Source organism: Anopheles stephensi, chromosome 2, assembly GCF_013141755.1.
Source record: "Anopheles stephensi strain Indian chromosome 2, UCI_ANSTEP_V1.0, whole genome shotgun sequence".
NCBI lineage: Eukaryota > Metazoa > Arthropoda > Insecta > Diptera > Culicidae > Anopheles > Anopheles stephensi.
This window is the reverse complement of record NC_050202.1, coordinates 83,120,505-83,145,229: the sequence shown is the minus strand read 5'-3', so window position 1 is coordinate 83,145,229 and position 24,725 is coordinate 83,120,505. Positions and strand designations below refer to the sequence as shown.

The following is a 24,725-nucleotide window of genomic DNA, read 5'->3' as shown; positions in this document are numbered from 1 at the left end:
CAATAAATAATTTTAGTCAGTTTCTAATTTTCTTTATTAATTTATTTTTGTATTCAATTGTGTTTTAAATCTGTTATCTATAATTATGTTTTAGGATACTTTTTCCTTTAAAGTTTTCTTAACAATATTTCATAAAAAACAGGAGTTAAAAGGATTTTTTTTTCCTTGCGGCCGCTAGGGATCTCCCTTCACCGACAACCATGTGCTTTGCTTTACACTAATTGATTCGCATTCATTTCGATACTCGAATCGATACACCTTGAATTGGTGTGTTTGGTTGTTTTGTCCTTTTTTTAACTCTTGTTACTTGCAGCGGTTCGGTTGTGATTGTAAATCATTTTCTCGTTTTCGCTGACACTGACGGAACGCCGGTCTGCTTTCCGATGCATTTTCCTGTCGGCCTGTCGCAGCATTTTTTCTTTCTGTGTTACACATTTACACTGGTCGTCAAATTGCGAGTCAATGGTCTTGTGGCTTTGTGTTTTGATTTGTACCCCGGGTGTTTTTGTTTTCGTAATTTATTGGCCACCGAGCGAGGTGTGTTTCTTTGTAATTGTTAAGGGCTGCGCGGTTGAACAATTGAAGGTTGGTTTCTTGCGTGTTTCTTGCGGACGTTCGGTTGTAGCTTTTCGATTATTACAAACGGACTGTTAAATGATAATATTTCTTCTATTACTTAATAGTGGTAAGCTATTTAAGCTATTGTAGCCAATGAATTTTAAAACAACGTCCACTTTTTTATAGCCAAAATTTTACCTTTATCGACAATCATTTCCCTACAACCCCCTATATTGGAAGATCGGAATTCACGCCTGCAAACGACAGCATTCCTTTTTCCCTCTAGCTGCCCACCAGAAACAACGCGACAACCCGAAAAAAAAACCGAACAAAAAGTTCGATTAGAATAGCGACCGCCATAAGAATGGAGGAAAAAATTGCCTCCAAAAGCCCATTTAACTCGGGCCACCATTAAATTTTCATTTCTATGGCGAAATTTAATAACCCTTCCGAGCTGCGTTTGGACCTGGTGGACCCTGCTGGGAGGTTGGCGGAGCAGGCGGGTGGGCACACGTCAAAGCCAAGCGCCATCTTTCTTCGGGTCCTTTTGGGAAAGTGAAATTAGGAAGAAGAGGAAAAATGTAAATTGAAGGGGTAACGTCGGCGGTAGAGCATTTAGTGCATGGCAAGCAAAAGAAAAAAAAGGAAGCAAAAGAAGCAAAAAAAAGCCTAAATTAATCTCCAAAAAATGTAATCAGTTTTCTTCCGCCGGCCCGCTTTCCTTGTCCCTTGTCCAGCATTCACATCAGACAACGAAACCCCTTCCCCGCACCGCTCTTTTCTCTCTCTCTCTCTCTCTCTATCGGTGTTAAACTTTTCCTCCCCCACGCAACACACACACATACAGCGATAGAAACCTCGAAAGAATTTGCCCTTTATTCCGTTTTTCTTCCGAAAAAGGATGCTCGTGGCTAGCAACAACAATCTCGAGCTACAGGCCAAAATAAAACGCGGAAAAACCAACCCATCGCGAGGAAAACCGGACTCATCATCAGCTTCGGGTCGTGGATCGCTCGACGGGGCACCGGGAAAAACGGAAAGACCACAGTTGATCAACGACAGAAATTCGACCAGCCCCGGTTCTCGGTGCTGGAAAAGAAGGGATGGAAAACGGGCACAGCGAGGAAAACGGGCTCTAAGATGCAAACGATTGGTGGATAGAAAGATGAAGGATGCAAATAAGGGAAGGAAAGAAGAAAAAAAAGCATCTCCGGGCAGCAACAAAAAAAAGGAAGGAAAACCAACACCACGCGAACTGTTAACGAATTAAAAGCAACAAACGCGAACTGAAAAAGAAAATCGAAAAGAAAAGAAAAAAAACACACACACACACCTCTTCCTTCCTCGTTGCAAGAAAACTTCATTTCCCACCTCCCCTTGGGCAGGCGAAAAAAAAAGGGGTGTTCGGTTCTATTGCTTCACTTCTTCGATCAGCCCACAGAGCTAGAAGTTGCTATTACTCTATTTTTTTTCTCCTCATCCAAAGAAAAACTGAGTGGAAGGGGAAGCGAAAAAATTAAAATCTTTAAAAAAGACTCGCCCAGCAACACTCACTCTTGGTGGTGGCCAAAAGGAAAAAGGGTTCGGGCAGGCCGGCAACCGAAAGCGGGGAAAAGCGAGATGGAAAATGCAAAATTGCGGATCGAAAAAAAAAAACTCGCACGCACTGCTCGCGACGACGCAGAATTATGCGTAAATTTTTCGCTTACGCACAGCCTCTTCCTTTCCGATGGGTCTTTACAATCCTTTTTTTCTTTCCATCTCTTTCCCTCTTTCTTGACAACATTCTAATTTTTCTTTTAAAAAAAACCCCTTTGGTAAAATCGATTATGTGGAAGGGGGAAAATTAAAACTCGCCCCCAGAACCGTTACCGACGTTGGGAGGAGAAAAAACCCTTTCCTTCTCCTTCCAGCAAGCGAAGCAGGTATTTTCTTGAGCGTCCGGGAAAATCATCTTTTTCCGATTGCGTAGCGACGTGAATTGATCGCTTTTCGATCAATGTAAGCGGCGAAACATCGTCGATATGATAATTAGGATTGTTTGCTTTTAATTTTAAATGGTTTCAGAGTAGATGATAAGATAATTCTTTGTCATAAAATAAATGGCGAAAAAAAAACTGAGCTTTTCCATTTTTCTCCCAAAACAGGCAAATTCCAGTCCTTCCTAACAAGACCACCGCCTAAGCGATGTTATTCTTCGATCCAGCAACAAAGCACACTTTTGGTTACTTGGGTCGGTCTGCTCACACTCGCGCCAAAACGAGACAACAGCCGCTCCGAACCGAGCGCGCTCCCTCTCGCTCTCTCTCTCGCTCACCGTTTGAAACACGTTTGCGGACGATCCTAAAAAAGAGATGCAGACACCGCATGCGACAGTGCGCCCGAACGAGACAGCCAACCTGGTCGTGCGTATGCTCGCTCCCGTTTCCTCTCACTGCAAACGTGCGCTTTTTGTGCGGTTTGGTGAAAAACATCGCAATCGTCGGTCGGTCGGCCTGTCGGCCGAGGCCGAGCATACCGCCGCGCGGACCAGGGCAGACCTCTCGTGAGCATAACAATTTTTTCAGTTTTCATTTCGATGTAATCCAACGGTCGGACCGGTGTGTTTCCGTGCGAGCCCGCTCTCACCTCTCTAGCTCGGTGCGTTGGGAACGCGTTTGTGTTTCTAACATTTTTATCGTGTGCGAGAGTCTCAAACCCGTGTGACGCGTGCTTACCGGGCCCTGCCTGATAAATATTGTGTGTGCGTGTGTATGATTGATTTTTTTTTTGGTTGGTTTCGGTTCGTTCGGGCTCAGTTCGGTTTGGTTGTTGGCTGCATTGACTGCACGGCTACTACGGGCGGAATTTGATGAGTTAGAGATTAATTATGTTTTGTGTGTGAATCGGTAAAGTGTGCGACAATTTAGGCTGTCCAGGCCGTGGGGATTTACACTACTGCCCTTTTTTCCCACGTCCGAGTTGTTGCGGAACGGTTTGATGCAGAAGTGCGTGAATGTAGGTGCGTGAACGTGCGTGACAGTTTTATCTCACAACACAACAGCAAAAAGGAAAAAAAAACACTCAACCACACAAATAACATGTTTGAGCGATTTTGACACACATCCACAAACCACCACGCTAAACGTTTCCTTCCGGATAGAAGCTGCGTTTTTGTAGTGAAACCGTTTCACCGTGTGCTTGATCGACGACTGTGTGTCTCTACGCCGCTCTGGCTGTGTGTGAGTGTACAAGTATTTTGGATTTCTGCATCCGAGGAGGCGATTTTTCGGCGAAAGAAGCAAAACAAAACGTACCCGCGCACACACCGGCACCAACGACGGAAAAGGTAAAGCGCGCCGTCATTTTCTTTTTCTGGTTTTCCGCGTGTTTTTTTTTTGTCTTTCCTTTTTTCGGAACAAGTGTTTTACGCTTGCGTGGTATCGTGGAATCACACTCTACGCACACTGTTGTGCATAGTGACAGTTCTCCAAACTCTGTTGTCCCCCGGTTCGTGTTGTCGGTGGAAAAATTGCATCTTTACAGATGTCCACTGGATTTGTTATGTATTACAATTTCCGCACCAAAGCTCGAAAAACCACACCTCGATCGTACCGTTTTTAAAAACCCGTTTTTCCTCGGGTTGGAAAAATGGAGGAAAAGTTTTTCCACCCGGTTCCCCAAAAAATCATTTGACCAAAAAACCCATTCCCAAACGTTCGTTCGCTCGGTATGCCTGCATCGGAAGTGTACCGTGACTGATAATAGGAGAGCGTATTTTTTTTTCTCGGGGGTCGTTTTCCACCACCCACCACTCCCCAACATCATCACCAGCCGTGGCAGGCAAGCTGCTTTGTTAGTTTGGCAGTTTTTCGTGCACCTCGACCACTTTTTTTTGGGGTTGGACGTTCCTACACGCTCTTTTTTCGGTGCTTATTTCCTGGAGCACCGAGGCCCGGTGGAACAGGAAAATCCCTCCCTCCCACTCGCACCCACCTAACCCACCCACCGCAAGTAAAATGCGCGCGCGTGCCCTGCTGCTACGAGACGAGTGGGACTTCTTTTTCTGCAAAGTGTGTGTGTGTGTGTGTGTGCGAGGTCTTTTTTATTGGCGTGGGGAACGTTTGAATTTGGGAAAAAAAGGTTGGAAAATTCGTGCCCAAAAGGTGGCTTCTGTCTCACTCTCTCTCTCGGTCTCGCTCTCTCGCTGCTTTTTGCGTACGCATTGATGAGGGAAGGATTTCCACCGCCTGACGTCGATGTCGTCGTCGTTGGCGCGTTTTTTGTTTGGGGTGGTGGTGGTGTTGGTGGGATGTGTCATCGGGTTCCATCAGTTTTTCCAGTCGCCGTTTTTCCCCCGCGAGCGAGATATGATGCGCGCGGCAACCCCCAACATCACACTTGCACCGACAACCAATTTTCATCCAGTGGCCCCGGAGTAGTTGCGACATCCCAAAAAAATGGGAAAAAGGATTCCGTGTTTTTTTATCTTCTGCCCAGGAACAAGATCGGACACTTGCTATGTACATCGGGAAACTGGGAACCATCCACGAACCAACTTATCTCCCACGTTCACCTTTATGTAGTGAAGGTGAGCAGTAGTTAGTAGGCTCTGCTTTTTAGCACCCCTACACACACACACCAGGGTGGAGGAAGGGTGTTTTTGAGTGGGGTGGGAAGGGTGATTTTTTTTCGGTCGGACCGGTTTTTCGCATAGGACGAGACGCGATCAACGCAGTCGCGCGACCGACCGACCGACCGAACCAGAGGCAACTCTCGATAGCTTCCGGAAAGTCAAACTTTGCGGCCCTCAACATACAAAAGCGGGAAAAAAGAGAAAACCACCACCAACCCTCTTCAAAAACCCATTCCCGCGCACCGTCGGACACCAATTTGCCACCCAGCCACAGGGCCAGTCCGCCTGTCTCTCCCAATGAAAATGGAAAAAATGTGCCTCTGCTGTGTGTGTGTGCGTGGTGGTACATTTTAGATTTTTTACAAACTTCACCAGATCTAGCAACCGCCGTAAAAAGGTGTATGAGTTTAGTGTGCGCGAGAGTGAGAGAGAGGGAAAGAGAGCGTGAGAGCGAGAGAGATGCGAACTTTGCAAGGGATGGCAAGAAACACTTAGGTCGAAAGAACGGTGAGTAAGCTCCGCCAAAGGGTCAGTGGAAAAGGGTGGTGGGTGGGTTTGGGGTTTGGAAATGAAACCCAAAATTCACGCAACCCACGCGAACGACCCATCTCGCCCGTGTGTTGGATGCGTTGCGGAACGAACGGAATCAGAGGAGAGAAGACCTAGACGAGCAAGAAAGAAAGCATAACCCCCAGCGCGGGTAGAAATGGTTAAACACGGCCGGAACCTGGTAGAGTGACGTCGTGACATCGCGAGTTTTGTTTTTCTTCTGTCGTGTACGTGCACGCACCGGGCTGTTCTTTGACAATTTCCGATAGCAACATTCACACACACACACACACTCTTTTGCTTCCTCCCAAACGTCAATACTGAATGTTCTTCTTCTTCTCTCCTTCTTTCCGTAGAGCTTGAAACGAGGTTTTTTCTTCTTCTGCCATCATAGGAGACTGTGTGGTCAACGTAGACAAGGTCCCGCCAAAAATTCAAACCCCAGTTCCCGGTGGACCACTAGGCAAAAACAAACTTTCGTTCAAGTGAAGCAACGACCGCGAGCGCCTGTGTGTGTATGTGTCTCGCTGTATGTGATATGTGTGCCGTGAAACGTGAAAGAAAGTCTCCGATGCAGCAAGCTTGACAGAGCACCGCTACCATTCAAAACAGGAATATCGACATTGCCGTGCGTGCCAGACAAAAACATTCGAAGTTTGACAGGTCCTCGTCCGTATGTGCATTGTGAGTGTCAAGTAGTGATTTCCGTAGTGTGTGACGCGATCGCGAGTGTGCGTCCTCGGTGAAGTGATCTCTGGGGTTTTTTTTTGAGCAGCGATCCCCTTTGGGCGTCGTGTGCCGCGCGGTTTTGCGACACCACGGACCCACGCAACGGCTCCAAGATTCTCTCGCTACAGCATCCCTATCACCATCATCACCATCCGAACGCCGGTAGCACGCTGGAGGGCAGAACGATCGAGTACCGGCCCGGTGGCGGGCTGGACTACCACAACTCTCCCCTCATGGCGGAGATACCGACCGGTGACTACAGCCACATCCACCGGTCCATCGATCAGCTCCGGTCGATGAACGAACGGGGCGTACTGGGACAGCTTAACGCACTGCAACACGCGGCGGCAGCCGTTGGCAATGGAACCGATCTCCGGTCGGCCCTAGTACACGACTACAAACCTTACATTAGTGATCTGCGGGCGAATGCCGCCAACGATCGGTTGATCGACTACGCTGTCGTCCAAAAGCACCACCACCATCATCAGCAACAGCAGCAGCAGCAACAACAGCAGCAGCAGCAGCAACAGCAACAGCAGCAACATCAGCAACACCAACAGCAGCAACAGCATCCTCACCAGCAGCAGCAACAGCAGCAACATCATCAGCACGGTCCTCCACACCTGCTGGACGATCGGACAGGCAACAACAATAACAACAACAACAACCATGAAACGGATCTGCGAATGGTGGAGGATCACAAGCCTCCCCACTACAGTGCGCCGTCCACACCTCCCACGCCGTTGGCGATCGTCGAGACGCAGATGGCAGAACCTGTGAAGGTAAGGATCCTTTTTTTTAGTTTTTGAATTTAAAAAAAAACCTTTCTCTGATTCTCTTAGTCTAGACAGGATTTGAACCTAAGATATTAGATTTGTTGTTGATCGTCCGTTACCGAGACCCGCCCTCTATACCTGCTCCAGTATCTGCGCCCGTTAGCGATTCAATGTACGGCACCCAAACCAAACCTCCAATGCACCAACTTTCGGTCCTCATTAAGATTACTCCAGCGTTAAATTGTGCATCAATTAAAAGAATAGTCCAAGAATGTCTCTCATTCCCCTTTTTTTTCGCTGTGCGTCCAGTGGCAAAAACAAGTGTTAATGAGCCTTCTTTTTGGGATGAACTAATGGGGGATTCCTTCTAACCGAATAGCAGAAGACGAGCCTGACCAATCTGAACCCTACAACGTTCATTAACAAACCTACAGCAGCAGACGAACAGCAGCAGTTGGTTTTGATTAATTTGCGTCCACCCGAGCAGATTAAACGAGCTTTTTTCGTGTTTGTTGCGCGTTTCGTTCCCGAAAAATAATTAACATCTACCGAGCGGTCGTTATCATTGGGGCACTCTCTCTCTTTCTGTCTGTCTCTCTCTCTCTGGAGCAAGTGCTATTTGATCTGCCGAAATGCCGAGGGAGTCTGTGGCATTTCTGATCTTGTTTTAATTTCGCTGACTATGGCGCTGACAGTGCCGCAACATGCACGAGCACTGCTTTATTGATTCTAGTCGAGTGGGACGCGAAATATCACTTATCAAAAACCCCAATGATGAATGTGCAACTTCACATTCATTCACTAGTGCCGTGCGCATCACGTGCGTTACGAGGAAGCGTTACGGGAGCGATCAGAAACCCCAGCTTCCTTCACTGCTGGGGTACGTCAGGCTCTATCAAAACAACGATGACACGAGACGATGTGCCATTGCTATTCCGTATCATGACGAGTTTCCGAAATTATTAAGTCATTTTGTGACGGTTGAGTGGGAACGGGAACGGCCTCCGCTGGTTGGCGTCTCGTGTGAAAGATCTAACGAAGACCGCAGGAGGACGCATTGTTTATCAATTAAACAGAGTTTAGAATAAGTAGAGCAATATTCCAAATCAAATTCCAACGCCAGCTTGCACGATCTTGGGAAATTCTTCGCAAGCCACTTCGCCATCGGTTCAGAGGCGGGAAAATGCATCGTGATCGAGCACGATTAACTCTCCCCCCGGAGGGTGGAAAATCCCTTTGCATTAGCTCCTCCTACTGCCGAAGGCTCCCCGTTCGAGGGAGGGTGGCCTGCATATTGTGCACTGTCAAAAGTACTGTGCGCCATGTTGGCTTTTGCCAGCTCCCCCCAGCACTCGCATGATGCACATTCAGGGGTTGCATTGCAGCAGCTCGCGCGTAATGTTATGCACCCCTTGTACGGGGTGGGAAAAACGCACCCTGCCAGTGTCGTTTCTAGGCGCACATTAAGATGTACTTTTCTGAAGCAAAGACCCACTGTTTTTTTTTGTGTGTGTATGTGTGTGTGCGCACACTTTTTGCTTCAATGTATGTTTTATCGATTACCATGTTAATCGGACCGCTGCTGCTGGTGCTGCTGCTGGTGTTGCTGCTGCTGCTGCTAGATGGCGAGAGGCGCTCGAGCAATTCATCCCCCTCAGTCGGGGCGCGAACCGTTCCCGAGGCTAGAGATCGTGCCGGTAAAAGCGATAATTAGCATATTTTAATTATAATTACCTATAACGCAAATTCAAACTCCACACGATTGAGGTAGGATTATTCTCTCATGATCGCACCATCCTGCTCGCGCTCGAATCTAGCCGTCTGCTTTCTCCCGTAGACCCCCATACGAACGCCCGTGGAAAAGCCCACTCCACCAGACAATGCAACACGCGTTTGATAATGTGCGCGAGAGTGAGAAAGAATGCGTGCGTGTGTGTGTGTGTGCGTCCATTAACGCAACAATGCACGCAATGCAAAATGTTGCACATTTCGACGCATTGCAATGCCGCGCTGTGCTAGCCAGCAGGGCGATCAAAAACAGGGCGGATCCTAATCCTGCAAACTAGTAGCAAAAACAAGGACACGCACACATGATGGAGCTCAAAGGGGGAGTACTCATCGCTCCGGGGAGGCTCATTTGTGCAGTTTTCCACGCCTACCGGCGAGAATGGAAAATGAGAAATTGCATTTCGATAGCAGTAAAAAGTTGGATTCTAAACTTTCCCATCAGTCACACACACACACACACTGGTTGGGTCCTGACGTGTCCCATTCCTGTGGTGGTGGTTCGTGTGAGGTGTGCTCCTACTAGAGTAGCAAATGGTGGGTCCTCCAATGGGGGTCAACCATGCAACAAAAAGGGTGTTCTGCACAACGCATAATTAATAATCCAAACCTCAACATCATGCAATCGGCCATAAATCTTGCCCCCCGTCCCAGGCAGGAGTTTTTTTTTCTTTGTTGCGTTCCTTCACGATAACGCTCGCCAAACTTCTCAAATCACGCGTTACCCTTGCGCGAGTGCGTTGTTGTACTCGACGGATTAATTAACTTAAAATGCCCGCGTTCCTTTCGTCCAACTCCATTTCCGGCTAGTTGCTTATCTTTCTAATGATATTGCGTGCGCCAGTGTGTGTGTGTGTGTGCCAGACATGTGTGGAAATGCGTGCATCTTCCCGTAGCAAACCGCAAACCTCTTTGTCCACGGCCATAAATCATCGCGGATGTATGTATATGCACATTACGATCCTTGGTCATGACATTTATGGGCGATTGCATGCAGCAGCGTTGGGTCCACAACGAATTTTCGGAACTCTGCGGGCAACAGGCTTCAAAAAAGCATTCGACAACCAAAAAAAAAAAGAGAAGGGTCTTGTTTTGGCACGATTGAGGTGACATGGAGAGCGTTCGCATCGGTTGGTCCAAGAGTCCCGCATCACCGCCGATTGATGAACCCGCGCAATTTGTCCAATGTCAAACGTCAGGTTTCGAGCGTTGTGGTTCTGCGTGTGGCTCTCGGCGAAACCACTCCTAATCAACCTCAAATTTTGGCTGTATCGCTTGATCCGATCTGGGGAGCTGGGTCCCGCCTGCTGATTCTTGAAACCCACTCATTAATGAATTTTCGTGTGGATCTCTAGGTCACGGAGAATGGAGGTTTTGTGGATGCATGGAGTCGCCATGACCTCGCGTCAAACACGTCGGCACCATCGCTTGCGCATTTTTTGGTGATCTTGCTGCAATCGCGATCGTTGACTTTACTCGCTTCGTCGTTGCCATTCTATCCGGAAGTATTGTCTCTGTTAGACTTTATTAGGTTAAGGAGCTCTTGAAGCTAAAAAGTGTTGCGCAATAAGCGAAGAATTTCTACATTCTTCTCCCTCTCGGCAGCTCTTCACGTAAACACAATTACACACCCTTTGGAAAACGAGTTGCCCAAAACCCTTTCGTAGTGGTGATCAACACCTTCTGCCCACTTCCATCCTCAATCACAATGCGATTCTTTTCCGTAACGATCTCTCGTTTTCTCGCGCGCGCCACCGCAGCACGGCCACCCTCTCGTGTCTATCTAACGCACCAACCCCCTAACGAAACCTTCTAAAGCGTACCGCCACGAAGCAACAACCACCAAACAAAAAAAAGGGAATTGGGCATGGAAGATTGCGCAGACCGGTTTTCAGGGTCAAGCAGTTTGGCTGCGACTCTACTACTACTACCGGGGCCTCAAAAACTGTGTTCGAGCGGCGGTGTCACGCTCGTGCGCAGCAAGCGACTTTGTGTGGCGGCTGATGCCGATGATGGCCGTCTACCGGTCTAGGCAGTGATCGTGTTTTCGTTTCACGCACGATCTTCAGTATTGTCTCGGTGGGGGGGGGGGGGGGTGTATGCGGGCATACTCTTGGGCGGTGGGGAGGTCGAGGGTTAAAACGTCAACCGAAATGTCAAATATTGGAGTTAGAGATGAGTATGCTGTCCGGCTGGTCGAGATTACCGCTAGTCCATCCCAAACCCATTGTTCCTAACCTTCAATGAACCTTAGCCTCAGCTCAGTCGTTAAACGCGCACGTCGACTGCATTCAATTGGTGGGGTGCAGTTTCTCTATCTGTCACTGTCCCCAGTAGAAATCTCCCAGGAGCTCCACCATTCTACCGGAAATGGTGTACTGATTACGGGAAGACATCATCAAAAAAGGGCCAAAAGGTGACAATTTGTGCACAAGAGCGTAGTGGCGACCGAATCATTAAACGCTAATACCCTAGACACAAAGCGGTGACATTGTTTTGCGGTTGACTGATAATGATTTGCTCCACTTGACGTTTGATGATTTTGGATGAGTTTTTTTTTGCTGGGGGGGGGGTGGGCAATTTCTGAGCATTATTCTGAGGTCCTATCAGCCTCCAGCGGGGGAACACTTGTCGCTTATTAATTTCATAAAAAAAATATTACAACATTTCTAGCCCGTTTCCCGTTTCCTGACGAGAGTCTCCGATGCATTAAAGTGCAAGCTTCGTTTTAATGCATTAAAGTGCAAAATCGGTCGCTGGCTTTTTTTTTTCGGTTCGATTTCGTTTCCCGGTCAACAAACGAGATTTCACGGCGGGCTTTTTATTTCTGCTGCTTCATCAAACCTCTGGCGATTTTCAATCAACCAGAAAGCCTAATCAGCTTTGTTCTGGGAACCGCAGGCACTGGCAAAAAAGGGGGCAACAAACACACAGGACTCTGTGGTGGTGGTGGTGGTGGACCGGATATTTGATTTTTATTTTTAATGTTTTATAATTTACAATTTTTCGCCGCCACCCGGAACCACCAGCTACCCGCTGCGATAAGGGAATGTGTGGTTTTGGTGGGTGTGTGTGTGTGTAGGTGGGATGCATATGGGCGAATGCATAAAATTTTAATTTCCCGCAATCACAATCGCATGAAAAATCACATGCTCCACCGAACGGTGCTGTGTTGTGGGGCGGGCGACATTTGGCTGCGGTTAGCTGGTCGGTGTGACACACGAGGGGGGAGCACAGGACTCACGGCTGCTGCTGTACAAATGATGTTATTAATAAATGTAGTGTGTTCCACTGTTTATGCTAACCACCACCCGTGCCAGGGAAAATGACCCCCCACACCCTCTCAACTAGAATGTGAATTTGTGTGTGTGTGTGTTATTTTATTTAGCCGGGGGATTTTTTTAAAGTTTACGCGTTGTCTCTGCGGCTTGTGATCCGTGGTCCACATTCTAAGCTTTATAATTAAATCAATTATGAGCCAGAATGGTTTTATATTTATTGTTCCATAATAATCGGCACATTCCAGCCGCTGCTCATGTTTCTGCAACATCCTGATTGGGATCGCTTTGTGCTACAGGGCATATTTGTTTTCATTTGTTAAATAATTGCATAAAAGGACATAGGCTGAGTGTGGATTAACCCCCCTCCAAAGCGAAAAAAAGACCACATTAACCATCATCAACCAATCATCAAAACGCACCCTCCCGAGATCTGGTGATAGACATTTTTTTGCATAACACACAAAAGTAATGAAGAAGCCCGCTCACCAGCACCAGCAACTGTGGGTTTGAGCACGTGGATATTGAACAATTGAAATCCCACACGAATGCGAAACCAACCGGAGCCAATCTGCGGTTGGTTCGCCAAAAAGAAAAAAAAAACTACAACCCACAACAGGTCACAAAGGTCGTCCGTGTCGGTGCGGGTGCTGAAAAAATATGGTCGCCCATAAAGTGCATCAGGTGAACGAACGCGGAAAAAAAACACACACGAAAAACCGTGAAAAATGGACGTGGAATATGTTTTTTGGGCCGCACAGGAACGGGCCACGTGTGGTTTCTCGGAGCGGGGGTTTGCATTCGTCCGATCGTCGTCGACCCATCATCATCATCACCGTATGCGGATGGCCTCCAAGTATTGAAAACCAAACCGGGAGCCCCGGCCGGGCCCCCTAATTGAAATGGGAAAAAATAAACTCAGCAACATTTTTATTATGTTATCACCATCGGGTCCATCATATCCGCAGCACAACATCCAGCCGTCGAAAAAAAAGGACCGGGGAGCCGGGGTGAAAAAACACAAATTGCGAAAAATAACTCACGCTCCCCGGGGAGGAAGGGAGTGGTGGTGGGGGGGGGGGGGGGTGTACAACATCATTACTGTGTTAGCATCAAACCGCGACACAAACAATCGTGATTTTCAACAAAAAAAAGAGAGAATGAATTAAAAAATCAACCATTGACCAACAACACCTCTCACCCAACGGGAAATGCATCTCTCACCGCAAGTGCGGATGGCGCGGGGTGGGAGGGGAGAGACACGGATGCATGTTGACCTTTTGATGCAACATTATGGATGGCAAAAATCGAGCAACAAACTTATGAACTTTTATGTCACAAATTGTATAATAACTCTTGGAGCCATTGTCCCAAATTGGGCATCGAATCAAACCGTCCTTAAACTTGTTTTTATTGCTTGATTTTTCTGGACTTTAACTATTTTTTTCTATTTTTTATTTTTTTCTCCTTTTTTGGGTTTTTTTTGACTTTTTCTTTTTCTACCAAGAATATTTAGTACGTTTTTATCAGTTTTGCTAATGTTCTTATATTTTGTTTATTTTGAATTCTTTTTTTTATCCTCTAAAATCGCTGCTTCACTTTTGTATATTTTTTTTTATCACTTTTACTTTAAGTTGGGATTCACCACTTTCAAATAATAAATAAAAGTTGAAGAGTTTTCCGTTCTCTTTTATTGTTTTATTTATATTTTGATAATGTTTTTGTATCTTTAATTTTTCTGTGTTTTTTCAATATTTCCCCTTTTCCTTCTCCCTTGGCACTACAACCTCCCGCCTGCCATTTCCCCGCCTGCCATTTCTGGCTTTCTGTGACTTGGTTTTCACCCATACCAAAGTAGTCAGCCTTGCGTACGGGGAGGCGGTCTGGATGGGATTTGAACCCCGATCCTGCGCCGTGTGAAGATCGGCGCCGGACCACCCCAAATGAACCCCCCTCGCCTTTTCCACCCTGGTTGAAAAGATGAAGAGATTATTAGTAGTCTTTTCTAATGTCTTTTCATTATTTTTTCTTTTTCTCATCATTTATGTCTGTCTAAGTTCACTTAAATTGCTTCTTTCCCTTTTAAATTCTTTATTAATCATTTTGTCGAATTAAAAACAATTTGCTTGATTTAATGATTAATGATTTTTATACATTAACGATGATTTTTAACTACATTCCTCTATTTAAATCCTGTGCATTAAAGCTAAAAAGGCTCCACCATTTATTCAATGCACATGATTAAACAAAGCGGCATGAGTTATGATATACAAATAAAATAAAAAATTAACCCATTTCCCATACCGAACCAATAAAAGGGAATAAAAGAAAAATCTATCATATAAAAAATTACCACATCCTGCCAAACCCTCCTTCCCCATCGAAACCGCCTCCAAACACTGCAAAATGGAAAATGCAAATCAAATAATGAAAATAACTAGACACCACAGCATGAAAAGCCACGTCCGCGTGTGTGTCTGCGTGGGTGGTAACGGCGGAACATCCTAAAACAAAACAAAAATATTAAAATATTCCCCCGCACATTTTTTTTGTGTGCGTGCATTACTATCTGATTGAACACATTTATTGCACTTTTTTTGTTGTTGCTTTTATTCCTAAAAGTGCATTCGTCCTTTTTTCCACCACCCTGCTATTGATCTTTATTGTCCTGCTGTTCATGTATGTGGTTTAGCTACAACAAAATAATGACGGTGCGAGGTTTTTTTTTTGTTTTCGTCCACTTTTTCTGCAAAAATTACAATCGTCAAACATTTTTCATTGTGTAGGAAAAATAAAAACCCCCAATCCCCCGAACCGAATGGCCCGCGATTGGGATTTTTCGTTTGATATGAAAACGAATGAACAACCAACCTCTCTCCCTGCGGTGTGGGTGATAATGTGCTTTTATCTATGCTCTGTGGAGAGGGGGATAGGCGGATTACCGAGTTTCAGGGAATAATTGATTGAAGTGGCGAATGTTTTAGAATAGTAATGTATCGATTAAATGATTTCCATTTTGCCCAACTGTTCTATTCTAATGCATTTTTCTCTTCTTCATCTTTTTTGCAGAGATATGGAAAAGGTCGCAAAAAGGTACGTGTAACATGATCGAGTATATTCAAATCAGAACAGCTTCTAATTGCTATAAAACGGTGAACACTTATTATTAACACACACTCACACACACACCCTTTTGTCATCAAAATTATACCCCAATTTAGGGGAACGCTGTTAATCTAATTGCACTTTACGCAAACGATCGCACAAAAACCTACGGGTTGATCGAAAAACCCACACCCTGTTCCCCGCACTTATGATGCCGACCATCCCACTGCGCTTGTTGTCTGCTTAACATATTCGACCGGCCGCCGACCGACTCGTTTTACATCTTTTCGCAATTAGCCACCACAACAGGTGACGTTATCGGACGGGGCGCATGGCAGAAAAGAGGCTAAGAAAAAAAATATATTCGCCGATAATAAATGATGATAGGGCACCTGAACCGAACGGTGGCGCGAGTATGCACAGGATCAAGTACGATCCCCTGTTTTCTGTCCTGGCAGCAGAAGGGATGAATCTGCTCTTGTGCGTAAGGGTTCTTATGGGGCGTTCATTTTTTTGTTTGGCTCTTCCTTTGGCTGGTATGGCTGATTGACAGTCAGCTGGACCCAGAAGACCCCGTGGTCCCGTGTCGTAAGGACACCGCCCATTATGCTTTCTCCGAAATAACAGTGAAAGGCACCCGGATGGGGGGGGTTTACGATCGGTGCACGATAACGTGATACGCAAATTGTACGCTATCAAAAGACGATATTTCTCGCTTCGGGTTTTTTTGCCGGGCCACACATTCGGGTCCATCTTTGCTTTTCTATCGTTCCAGCGTGAGGGTATTGCTTTTGTGATACTGCACTTGTTTGCGCTTTTTAATGGTTTGGTTTGTAATTTTTCATCATCATCATCGTTTTGCGGTGTGGCCGCCGCGAGTGTTGCGTTGTTCGGTTCGAATTAAGCATTATGTTTTTTTTTGGGTGGGTCCTTGCTTCCCGGTGGCACTTGTTGAACTCCGTCACTATCACCACTATCACCGAAGCTTTGGAACGGAAGGATACAAAAAAAAAGCTGAGAGTGCGCACAGTGGACAATTTTCAAGAAATATTGGGACAAACCGGTACAGAAGATTGACTAAAACTTACTTACTTACTTATCAGGCGCTACAACCGCTTTACGGTCTTGGCCTGCTCCAACAATCCTCGATACCGTTCACGTTTTAGCGCCGTCGTCTACCAATCCGTTATCCTGGCCGTTCCAGCGGACGTATCAACGCCATCACTCCATCTCAATTTGGGCCTACCACGCCTCCTCTGTCCGTGTGGACGGCCTAAAAGGACTTTACGGGCTGGATCGTCCGGTGTCATTCTCATGACGTGACCAGCCCACCAGAGCCTGGCGAGTCTAATTCGCTGCACGATGGTGAGATCATCGTACAGCTTTTAGAGCTCGTCGTTGTAGCGGCTTCTCCATTGTCCTTCCACACATACGGGGCCAAAAATCCTTCTTTTTGACTAAAAGGCTGTTGATAAATTGAAGGCTAGAAAGGCTAGCTAGACAATCAAGTCAAGTCCTAATGAAGTTGAAATGTCACAGAAGCAGACTTGAAACATTATTGGTCGCGTGAGACACTCTTGGGCACGCGTCTCAGAGATTAAGGATTCAGAAGGCCGATGCCTCTATATCACAATACTACTTTATGAAGTATTGGAGAATTTCTCGCATGGACTAAACAATTTAAGATGTCCTGTATGTCTAGTGGTGTTGTCTCGTTCTTCTGGAACGCTTCCTTCCCATCTGACATATTGGGGTGAGCGGATGGGCTATTTAGTATCGGCGCTAGTTGCACACTCGAAGGGATCGGTAACAGATTACCAGCCGGATCGCTATCGATCGGCCGGCAATGACCGGCCAAGACTGCACGATTTTATATAATAGCTTTATAAAATAACTTGTGCACTTTTAAGCTCCATTCTTCTTAAAAAGGATTCATCAGAGCACGAGTTGCATGTTTTGGCCATCTTCTCGCCAGCCACCCTATGTGCGCATTGAAGAAGACATTTAACCCTTGATCTACACAAACACGCATGCATACTCCATAAAGAAGTTGTCAGAATTAATTTTTACGATATCACCGCGCCCATTCTTCGACCGTTGATTGTCCTTTTTGCTTGCACCTCATCGGCACGCGACTTAAGTACGTGTTGGCCACTAACGCATCATTCGGTGAATTGGTTTGTTATTTATTTAATGGTTGTGTCCCTATTTTGTTGTGGATCGATATCACCCGCCCGTGTAATCGTAATTAGATCCCCACCCCAGTCGGGCTGTATTCGGGCGAAGAAAACCTAATTATCTTCACCACTCAATTTGCTCTCTCAACAGCTAATGCGGTGGTGCGTTGAAATCTTGCAGTAACCATGTTTTGCAGATACAATCTGTCTGATTCGCAATTCGCGTCCATGTTTGCTGCTACGATCGACGGGGCACACACACACGGTGCATGATTTATGGGAACTCCCTTTTTTGGGAACCCCTGAAGTACAAAAAAAAGCCCCGTTCCGTTGCGCTAATCGAAGGCAGATGCAAAAAGGCTACCAAACAAACCGGTGGTTTTAAGATCACATTCTGGAGTAATTGCAATGGCAGTTTCGCCTTCCGGGGACGCCCATCGCGCTGGACATGTTTATGATCATGAAATGGCAGCAACTTTAGCATTCTCTTTTTCGGGCTGTTCTTCGAGACCACGCCGGAACCCATGCTGATCTTCATTCCGGAGCCGTTGATTTATGTCTTTTTATAACCTCAAGCGACGCGTGTCCGCAAAAGCAGCAAAAGGACACCGGAAAAACACCGTTCAGTGGCGAAAGTATTATAAATTTCGAGTCGAGAAAAATATGTAACACCACCATCCCCGCGCTGCGCGCTGTTGGCCGTTAATGCGTGAGAATGAAATAGGCGACAGCTTTACGTTATCTTCGTAGAGTGGACATCGTGTGTGTGTGTCTAACTTTGGGAGGTTTTGTTTTCGTCCACTAATTACGCGCTCCTGCCCGACAAGTAGTTCCCGTTGGGATCATTATTGCCTGATCCTGTTCCAGGACTCAAAGGGAAGCCCAAACACGGAAGAAAAGATCGAAATCTCATTAAGGCCAACGATGGGGCCCACAAGATCATTAACTCTCCACAGCACAGAAAACATGTGTTTCTCAAACACTGGGTGGCCGAGGGGGGAGGAGGGGGACGGTGAAACGCGTGTATCATTAGTGTAGAACGTGTGTGTGTGTGGTTGTCGTGTGCTGATATCCCTAGTAGCAAAAATGAGTGACTTTCCTATTGGATTCTCGCTCCCTCCAATAAGAAAGGAGCGAATCTTCGAACGCGGCAGACCGTTCGAAGATTTATCCCCGAATGATAACCGAACGCATCATCGGCGCCGATCGTGCGGCCGTCGCCGCCAATCGCTCGGTCATCGGCGACCGACTGCTTGCACACAAATGAATAAAAAAAAGAATGAAAAAGGAAACAAAAAAACGGCTCGAGACCGGGCAGTTTTACTTTTGCAGGGTATTTCTGTTCTGCTCTGCCCCGTGCCCAGCTACTTCGCTGGCTTTTTTATTTATTCTATGGAGAGGCGGCGGTGGTGTTGCCTCTGAAGAATTGTGGTGGTTGTGGTGTTTGCTCGCTCTCGCCCCCCCCCGTATCGTCGTTCCGTCTGTGGCGTTCTCTATCCGAAGCTGCTGCGTTCACAAGCCAGACGGTGAGGCATTTTACCGTGTGTGCTGCAAATGAAAGAGAAATTAGTATTTTTTTCATACTTACCCAAAGTAGTCTCGATCTGGTGTCTGTGTGTTGGAGCTTCTTGACACTACCATGAGGCCATCGCGGTGTTGAAAAAACTACCGTCTACAAGGTGTGCAGTATTGGTCGGTGACAAACAGAATTGGAGCAACGAAGTGTACGCGTGTGTGCTTTCTTGTTTTTTTTTTGCTTACCGAATTTTCGGTTGCACGCTTTGCATGCTTTTGGTATGTGCGAAGAAAAAATTTTAATTGTTTCGGCTGGAGGTGGTTTGGAATCTAACGGAAAATCAGCCACACAGTTTGCAGTTGGCATTTTGGTCAGACGTGTTTAACCGTGTGAATACTTGTATTAAATTTTTGGTTCCTAGTTTTGTTTGCTCTGGTGTTCCCTTTAAGGATTCTAAACGATCGATTTTTCAGAGGTGTGTTTTAAAACTTCATTTATTGAAGTTGACGTATTATATTTATCATGATATCATATATATTTATCATGAGTATTTCATAAATACAGGCATCATGGAGGCCGACAAAATTTTGAAGCCCGTTGTTTCCCGGACTTGTGTTGGTTTTGGGACCACCTCGCAGACCCAGTTGTCCCCTCCGCCATTGGCTGCACTGCGAACCACCAAGTCTCCGCCAAAGATGGGGTCACGGCTGACAATGGTGTCCTCAGCGGCGATACCGCTAACTACCGGCGTGTCCCCTCCGTCGTTGATACCACGTCGGATCGGGGCGTCGTTCAATACGGTACTACAGCAGACCATGGTGTTTCCGGGGCAGACCCGCCTGTCCCCTCCGCCGTTGGTCGCACTGCGGACCAGCGAGTCTCCTCCGTCGTTGATACCACGGCGAACAAGCGTGTCGCCTACGACGGTACCACGGCAGACCAGGGTTTCGCCAGTGCCACTACCGCTAGTTACCCCGCCGACCCGCTTGTCCCCTCCGCCGTTGGTCGCACTGCGGACCAGCGAGTCTCCTCCGTCGTTGATACCACGGCGAACAAGCGTGTCGCCTACGACGGTACCACGGCAGACCAGGGTTTCGCCAGTGCCACTACCGCTAGTTACCCCGCCGACCCGCTTGTCCCCTCCGCCGTTGGTCGCACTGCGGACCACCGAGTATCCTCCGTCGTTGATACCACGGCGAACAAGCGTGTCGCCTACGACGGTACCACGGCAGACCAGGGTTTCTCCAGTGCCACTGCCGCTAGTTACCCCGCCGACCCGCTTGTCCCCTCCGCCCCTTCCTCGACCTTCTCTGGCGATTAGCCCATCCCCACGGCAAGAAGCTTCTCCATCGCGTAAAATAGACGACGAAAATTTAAAAAAAATTGATCAAATGTTCAAAATAATTATAGAAATGGACGTAAAAATTGATCTTCTATGCAAGATGTTTTGTAAACAACGAATTGTTTTTGAAAAAATAAGAAGTGAGCAGGAAATAATTGAATTCAATGTAAAATTAGAACAGCCGGAATATCAATTGGATGTTATGAATTCAATAGGCTTAATTATAGCAGGCATAAATAATGTCGAAAATAGAATGCACTCGGCACTTGATATAATTTTTGATAGACAATTTTTCGCCGAGTGTACCTGGAAACGTGGGGGAATGCCACCAAAAATTCCCCTCGCACCGTTTACGAATATTTTAAATTTATTTCAATTAATTGGTACGTCAGGTAGAGAAACCCCAAGTTCTGAAATGGTGGAAATGTTTTTCAAAAAAAAATTATACCACGCAACGGATAGATTAAATTTGCTGGGGCAAATAGAAACTACATGCCATAAACGTAAAAAAGTGTGAATAAAAAAATCGAAAGATGCAAATGGTTATAATTTATCCAACAAAATTTCATTGTGAATATTTATTTCTTGTTAATCCTGTCGCATCGTTCGAATCCAATCTTATCCTATCCTATTCTATCTTATCCTATCTTATCGTACCCTATCATATCTTATCCTATCTTATCGTATCCTATCATATCTTATCCTATCTTATCGTATCCTATCATATCTTATCCTATCTTATCGTATCCTATCATATCTTATCCTATCGTATCCTATCTTGTCCTATCCTATCCTATTCTATCCAATACTATCCTATAATATCCTATCCTATCATAACTCCTCCCATCCCAAAGTATGTAGTAGTGGCGTAAATATGAATTCAGTTTGTTTGCTTGTCCTTGCTGCTACTAGCTTACATTTAATTTCAGTTAAATTAATGGTTACGGTGGATGCTACAAGGTTGTCCATCGTTGCTCTGAATGTGTTTATTAAATTTGCACAGCAAGGATAGCTAAATGCCGGGATATGGTTTGGCAAAACATGGCCCTCAATTTTAATAATATTACTCGCCTCTGTAGTAGCAGAGCTGTATTGCATAATATGATTACTTTTTGTAAGAAACCAGCTGTCTTTGTTTCCTGTTTTCAGTACAAATCCATTCCTAACATAGCAAATTACCTCACTGTTTTTTATTTTTAATTTTGGATACGATTCTAAGGTTTCCTCGGCCGCAACATTGCACTCTTTGCGCTCTCCTAATCTGCAAATTACTTGTTGCAGTGTTTTGGAACCACTTCTTATCAAGCCTTTTATGATTTGTAAATGGTTTTCAAATGGATAGGTTGAAAACGTGTGGAGTGGACCAAACCTATCTACCTCTTCACTTACGTGTATTAAATTGTGAATGTTGCTGGTCAAGTGATTTCGGCTATAAATTGTACCGAACTGATTGACGAATGTCTTTAGTAAAGAGCCTGCGTATTCCCAATATTGGCTATAATAGTTCGATGACAAAAATGTAACAGCACAAAAATAAAGTTTGAAATGATGGAACGCACCTTCATTTAAAAAGTCCGACAGTATGGCCAGGCTTGCATAATGGAGGAAGGTACGATATTCAGTACCTTTCCAATAATGCAGGTAATGTAAAGGACGTAGAGTACGATCAGTTATTTCCGAGGGAAATTCAATTAACTTAAATAGTTTGTTAATCCTATCACATTCTTTAGACGACCACTTAGTAAATGGTTCCAACCCACCATGCGACCAGCCTTTCAATAGTTTCTTCGTCACTCCAAGATCTATTAAATGCAGCCTATCTCCAACTATAACGTTTTCAACTATGTTGAAATTCTTAATCTCAATAAGCGGGGATGGTCGCTTATAATGCGCAGCATACAACCCGCTCCTGAACTCTGCATCGGTGCGTTTTTCTGCTTCGGAATTCTCGAAAATAACCTTCCGAGCATCTTTCACGTGCACTCCTACACACTTGCATTTCATGCAACCGTGAATTGCGTTGAAGTAGGCTGCACCTGAAAATATAAATATATATTTGTTTTAAAAAATCTTCAGTAATGGTAAATATTTTGTGTCATACCTTTTATGAAGGCTCTTGCTGGTGAGTCTGCTACAATTAGACGCAAGTTTACATGGTATTGCTTTCCTCCTATTTTGAAACCAGACTCCAAAAGTTGGTTCAATTCGGTCACCAACGGTCGTAAATAATCTTCACAGTTATTCGGCTTACTGGATCCACAAAAAACACCTATCACCAGAACAGGTGTCCCAGAGATGTTGTGTAATTGCATCAAAATGGGCCAAAGCTGGGTTGGACCGTTATTGTATACAGGAATTCCATCCATCGAGAGATTGATTTCCAAACGATCGATGGTGGGCTTTGTGTTACTAAAATAAATAGCATAAAAATAAATTAATATTACCTGATTGAGGAAGCGAATGAACAAAAAATTTACACTTACCTAAAATAGTTTTGCAGGGCGGTTTCAATCCCCTGATACCAAAGCTGACCGCCTGCCACAGTCGCTATCTGGCTTCCAACACGTGTTGGCGTATTTAAAAATGTCCTGGCATCTTTGGGCACATAATAATCGGTTGTGTCGCGAACTAGCAACAACAGATCATTCACATGCGCCAGTGAAATTTTTGACGCAAGGGCCCAACGGCGTAGACCTTCTGGGAACGTCATTTTTTTACGTTCATCAGTCGCTACATTACCATCAAAAGTATTATGGTCCTCGGGAATGTCGTCATCGTCTTCAAGGATGTACGAAGTCTCTTCCGTTTCCTCGGATACTTCAAGTACTGGCGCGTTGTCAACCACCGCAACCTCAGCAGACGGAGGGACGGCTAAACAATACATTATTTAACGTATATCACCAACTGCACCAGTATTTAACTATATATACATACCATTCACCAACAAATCTGCGCTACTCGTTCCTGCTTGATGTTCGCGCTGCCAATCTTCCTCCAGCATACGCTTTTTAGCCGCACTTAGTTTTGCAAACTTTCCACTTGCTTTCAACTCTTTCACAGTGTGAGACATTTTGCCAAACTAAACTTTTTCACGTTTCACAGGGTATTTAAAATCAGCTAAGCGCTTTCACGACCGTCTTGCTACTGCGAGCAGATTTTCGATTTGGCGCGTTCTACAGCTGACGCCGGACAGCTGATCACCGATACCAATAAGCGCGGAAAGGGGGTAAACGTAGAGGTGCAAGAACGAATAACGATTCATTCTTGGGCGGGGTAGGAAGTGGGGATCAAGGGACGAAGGGGAAACGACGACGAACAGCCGTCGCCGAACGTATCGATAGGCGCGGGCAATGGAGGAAACGTAGAGGGGCAAGAACAATTCGTACTTCGGGTTAATTGATGGACGACGGAGACGAGTCGCGGTAATGGCGGTGGGTAGCGCTATAGGCTTTGCCGTGAGTAGGAGCGAGATAGTAATACAAAAGTCACTCATTTTTGCTACTAGGGATGTTTTGTGTTATAATTCAATTTACGGCGCGCTCCGAAAGTACGACGGACGGGCGACTTATTTTTCGGCACATCAAATTTAATTCACCGGTACGATTTAACGCTCGTGTAATGTGTGCGCTCGCCCTGCACCGGAACCGCATTGTGTGTGATCGATCATGCAATTTTCCAAACGGCTTGTAAAAATATGTTCAGCAGGGGTAATTGAGTGTTGTCGGTTTTACTGCTGACACGGCACTCCAGCAGTGAGTGAGTGGAGAGTGGAGTTGTGGTGTTGGAGCGCTGGGCTGGACGGGTTAAAATAACTTTGAACAAACAATTTGCAAGTAGCTACTTTTTGTTGCTGCTTTTGTTTTTTCGGCTACAATACCGGGGGGCTCTCATAGAGGCGCCAACCTGCTGCTGCGCAACAAGTGAATGAACCAGTGCTTCGACAACAAACCACTTCGATGACACTTCTGGTGTGGCTTTTGCGTTGCGTTCTTCGCTAGTCAGCTTAAATGCAACATGTATACGTCACTCGTTTGCTCTTCTCCTTCACCCTCGAGTGAAGTTCTCAATGAATCTTCGGTCCGTGTTAATAGAAAAAAGCACCCAAGAGCCACCCCACACATGTGTGCCACAGGAATTGTGGTGTCCTTTCGTTTTAGCGCGCACGCATGCTGTCGACACAGTTGGAAGACAAATTTTGCCCACTTCCGACACGACGCGGGATTATGTTTAATTGCTTTACGGCTGCTTAACGGACTGCCGCAACACCGTGCCGGTGGTCGCCATTCTTTGCTGCG

At 45.8% G+C, this 24,725-nt stretch overlaps 2 protein-coding genes across 5 annotated transcripts in view; one reads left to right on the top strand and one right to left on the bottom strand.

Moving 5' to 3' along the window:
* The first annotated feature begins 3,125 nt into the window (after positions 1 to 3,125).
* LOC118505710 (zinc finger protein squeeze-like) overlaps positions 3,126 to 24,725 on the top strand; it is a 38,877-nt gene continuing 17,277 nt past the window's right edge. Inside the window, exons 1-3 of one of the 4 annotated variants that reach the window (XM_036041880.1) lie at positions 3,126 to 3,301; positions 6,079 to 7,233; positions 15,360 to 15,383. In XM_036041880.1, the coding sequence (XP_035897773.1) occupies positions 6,685 to 7,233; positions 15,360 to 15,383 (573 nt within the window). In that variant the 5' untranslated portion in view covers positions 3,126 to 3,301; positions 6,079 to 6,684. Of the gene's footprint in view, positions 3,887 to 5,548; positions 5,681 to 6,078; positions 7,234 to 15,359; positions 15,384 to 24,725 lie in introns of those variants that run through there. The other 3 variants (XM_036041879.1, XM_036041882.1, XM_036041881.1) reach the window with 3 other exon arrangements.
* On the bottom strand, positions 20,839 to 23,942 carry LOC118505714. The gene is made up of 4 exons (XM_036041891.1): positions 23,365 to 23,942; positions 22,914 to 23,301; positions 22,532 to 22,839; positions 20,839 to 22,466 (listed from the first exon to the last, which is right to left on the bottom strand). The coding sequence occupies exons 1-4, from the start codon at positions 23,498 to 23,500 to the stop codon at positions 21,262 to 21,264; spliced, it is 2,037 nt and encodes a 678-aa protein (XP_035897784.1). The 5' UTR covers positions 23,501 to 23,942; the 3' UTR covers positions 20,839 to 21,261.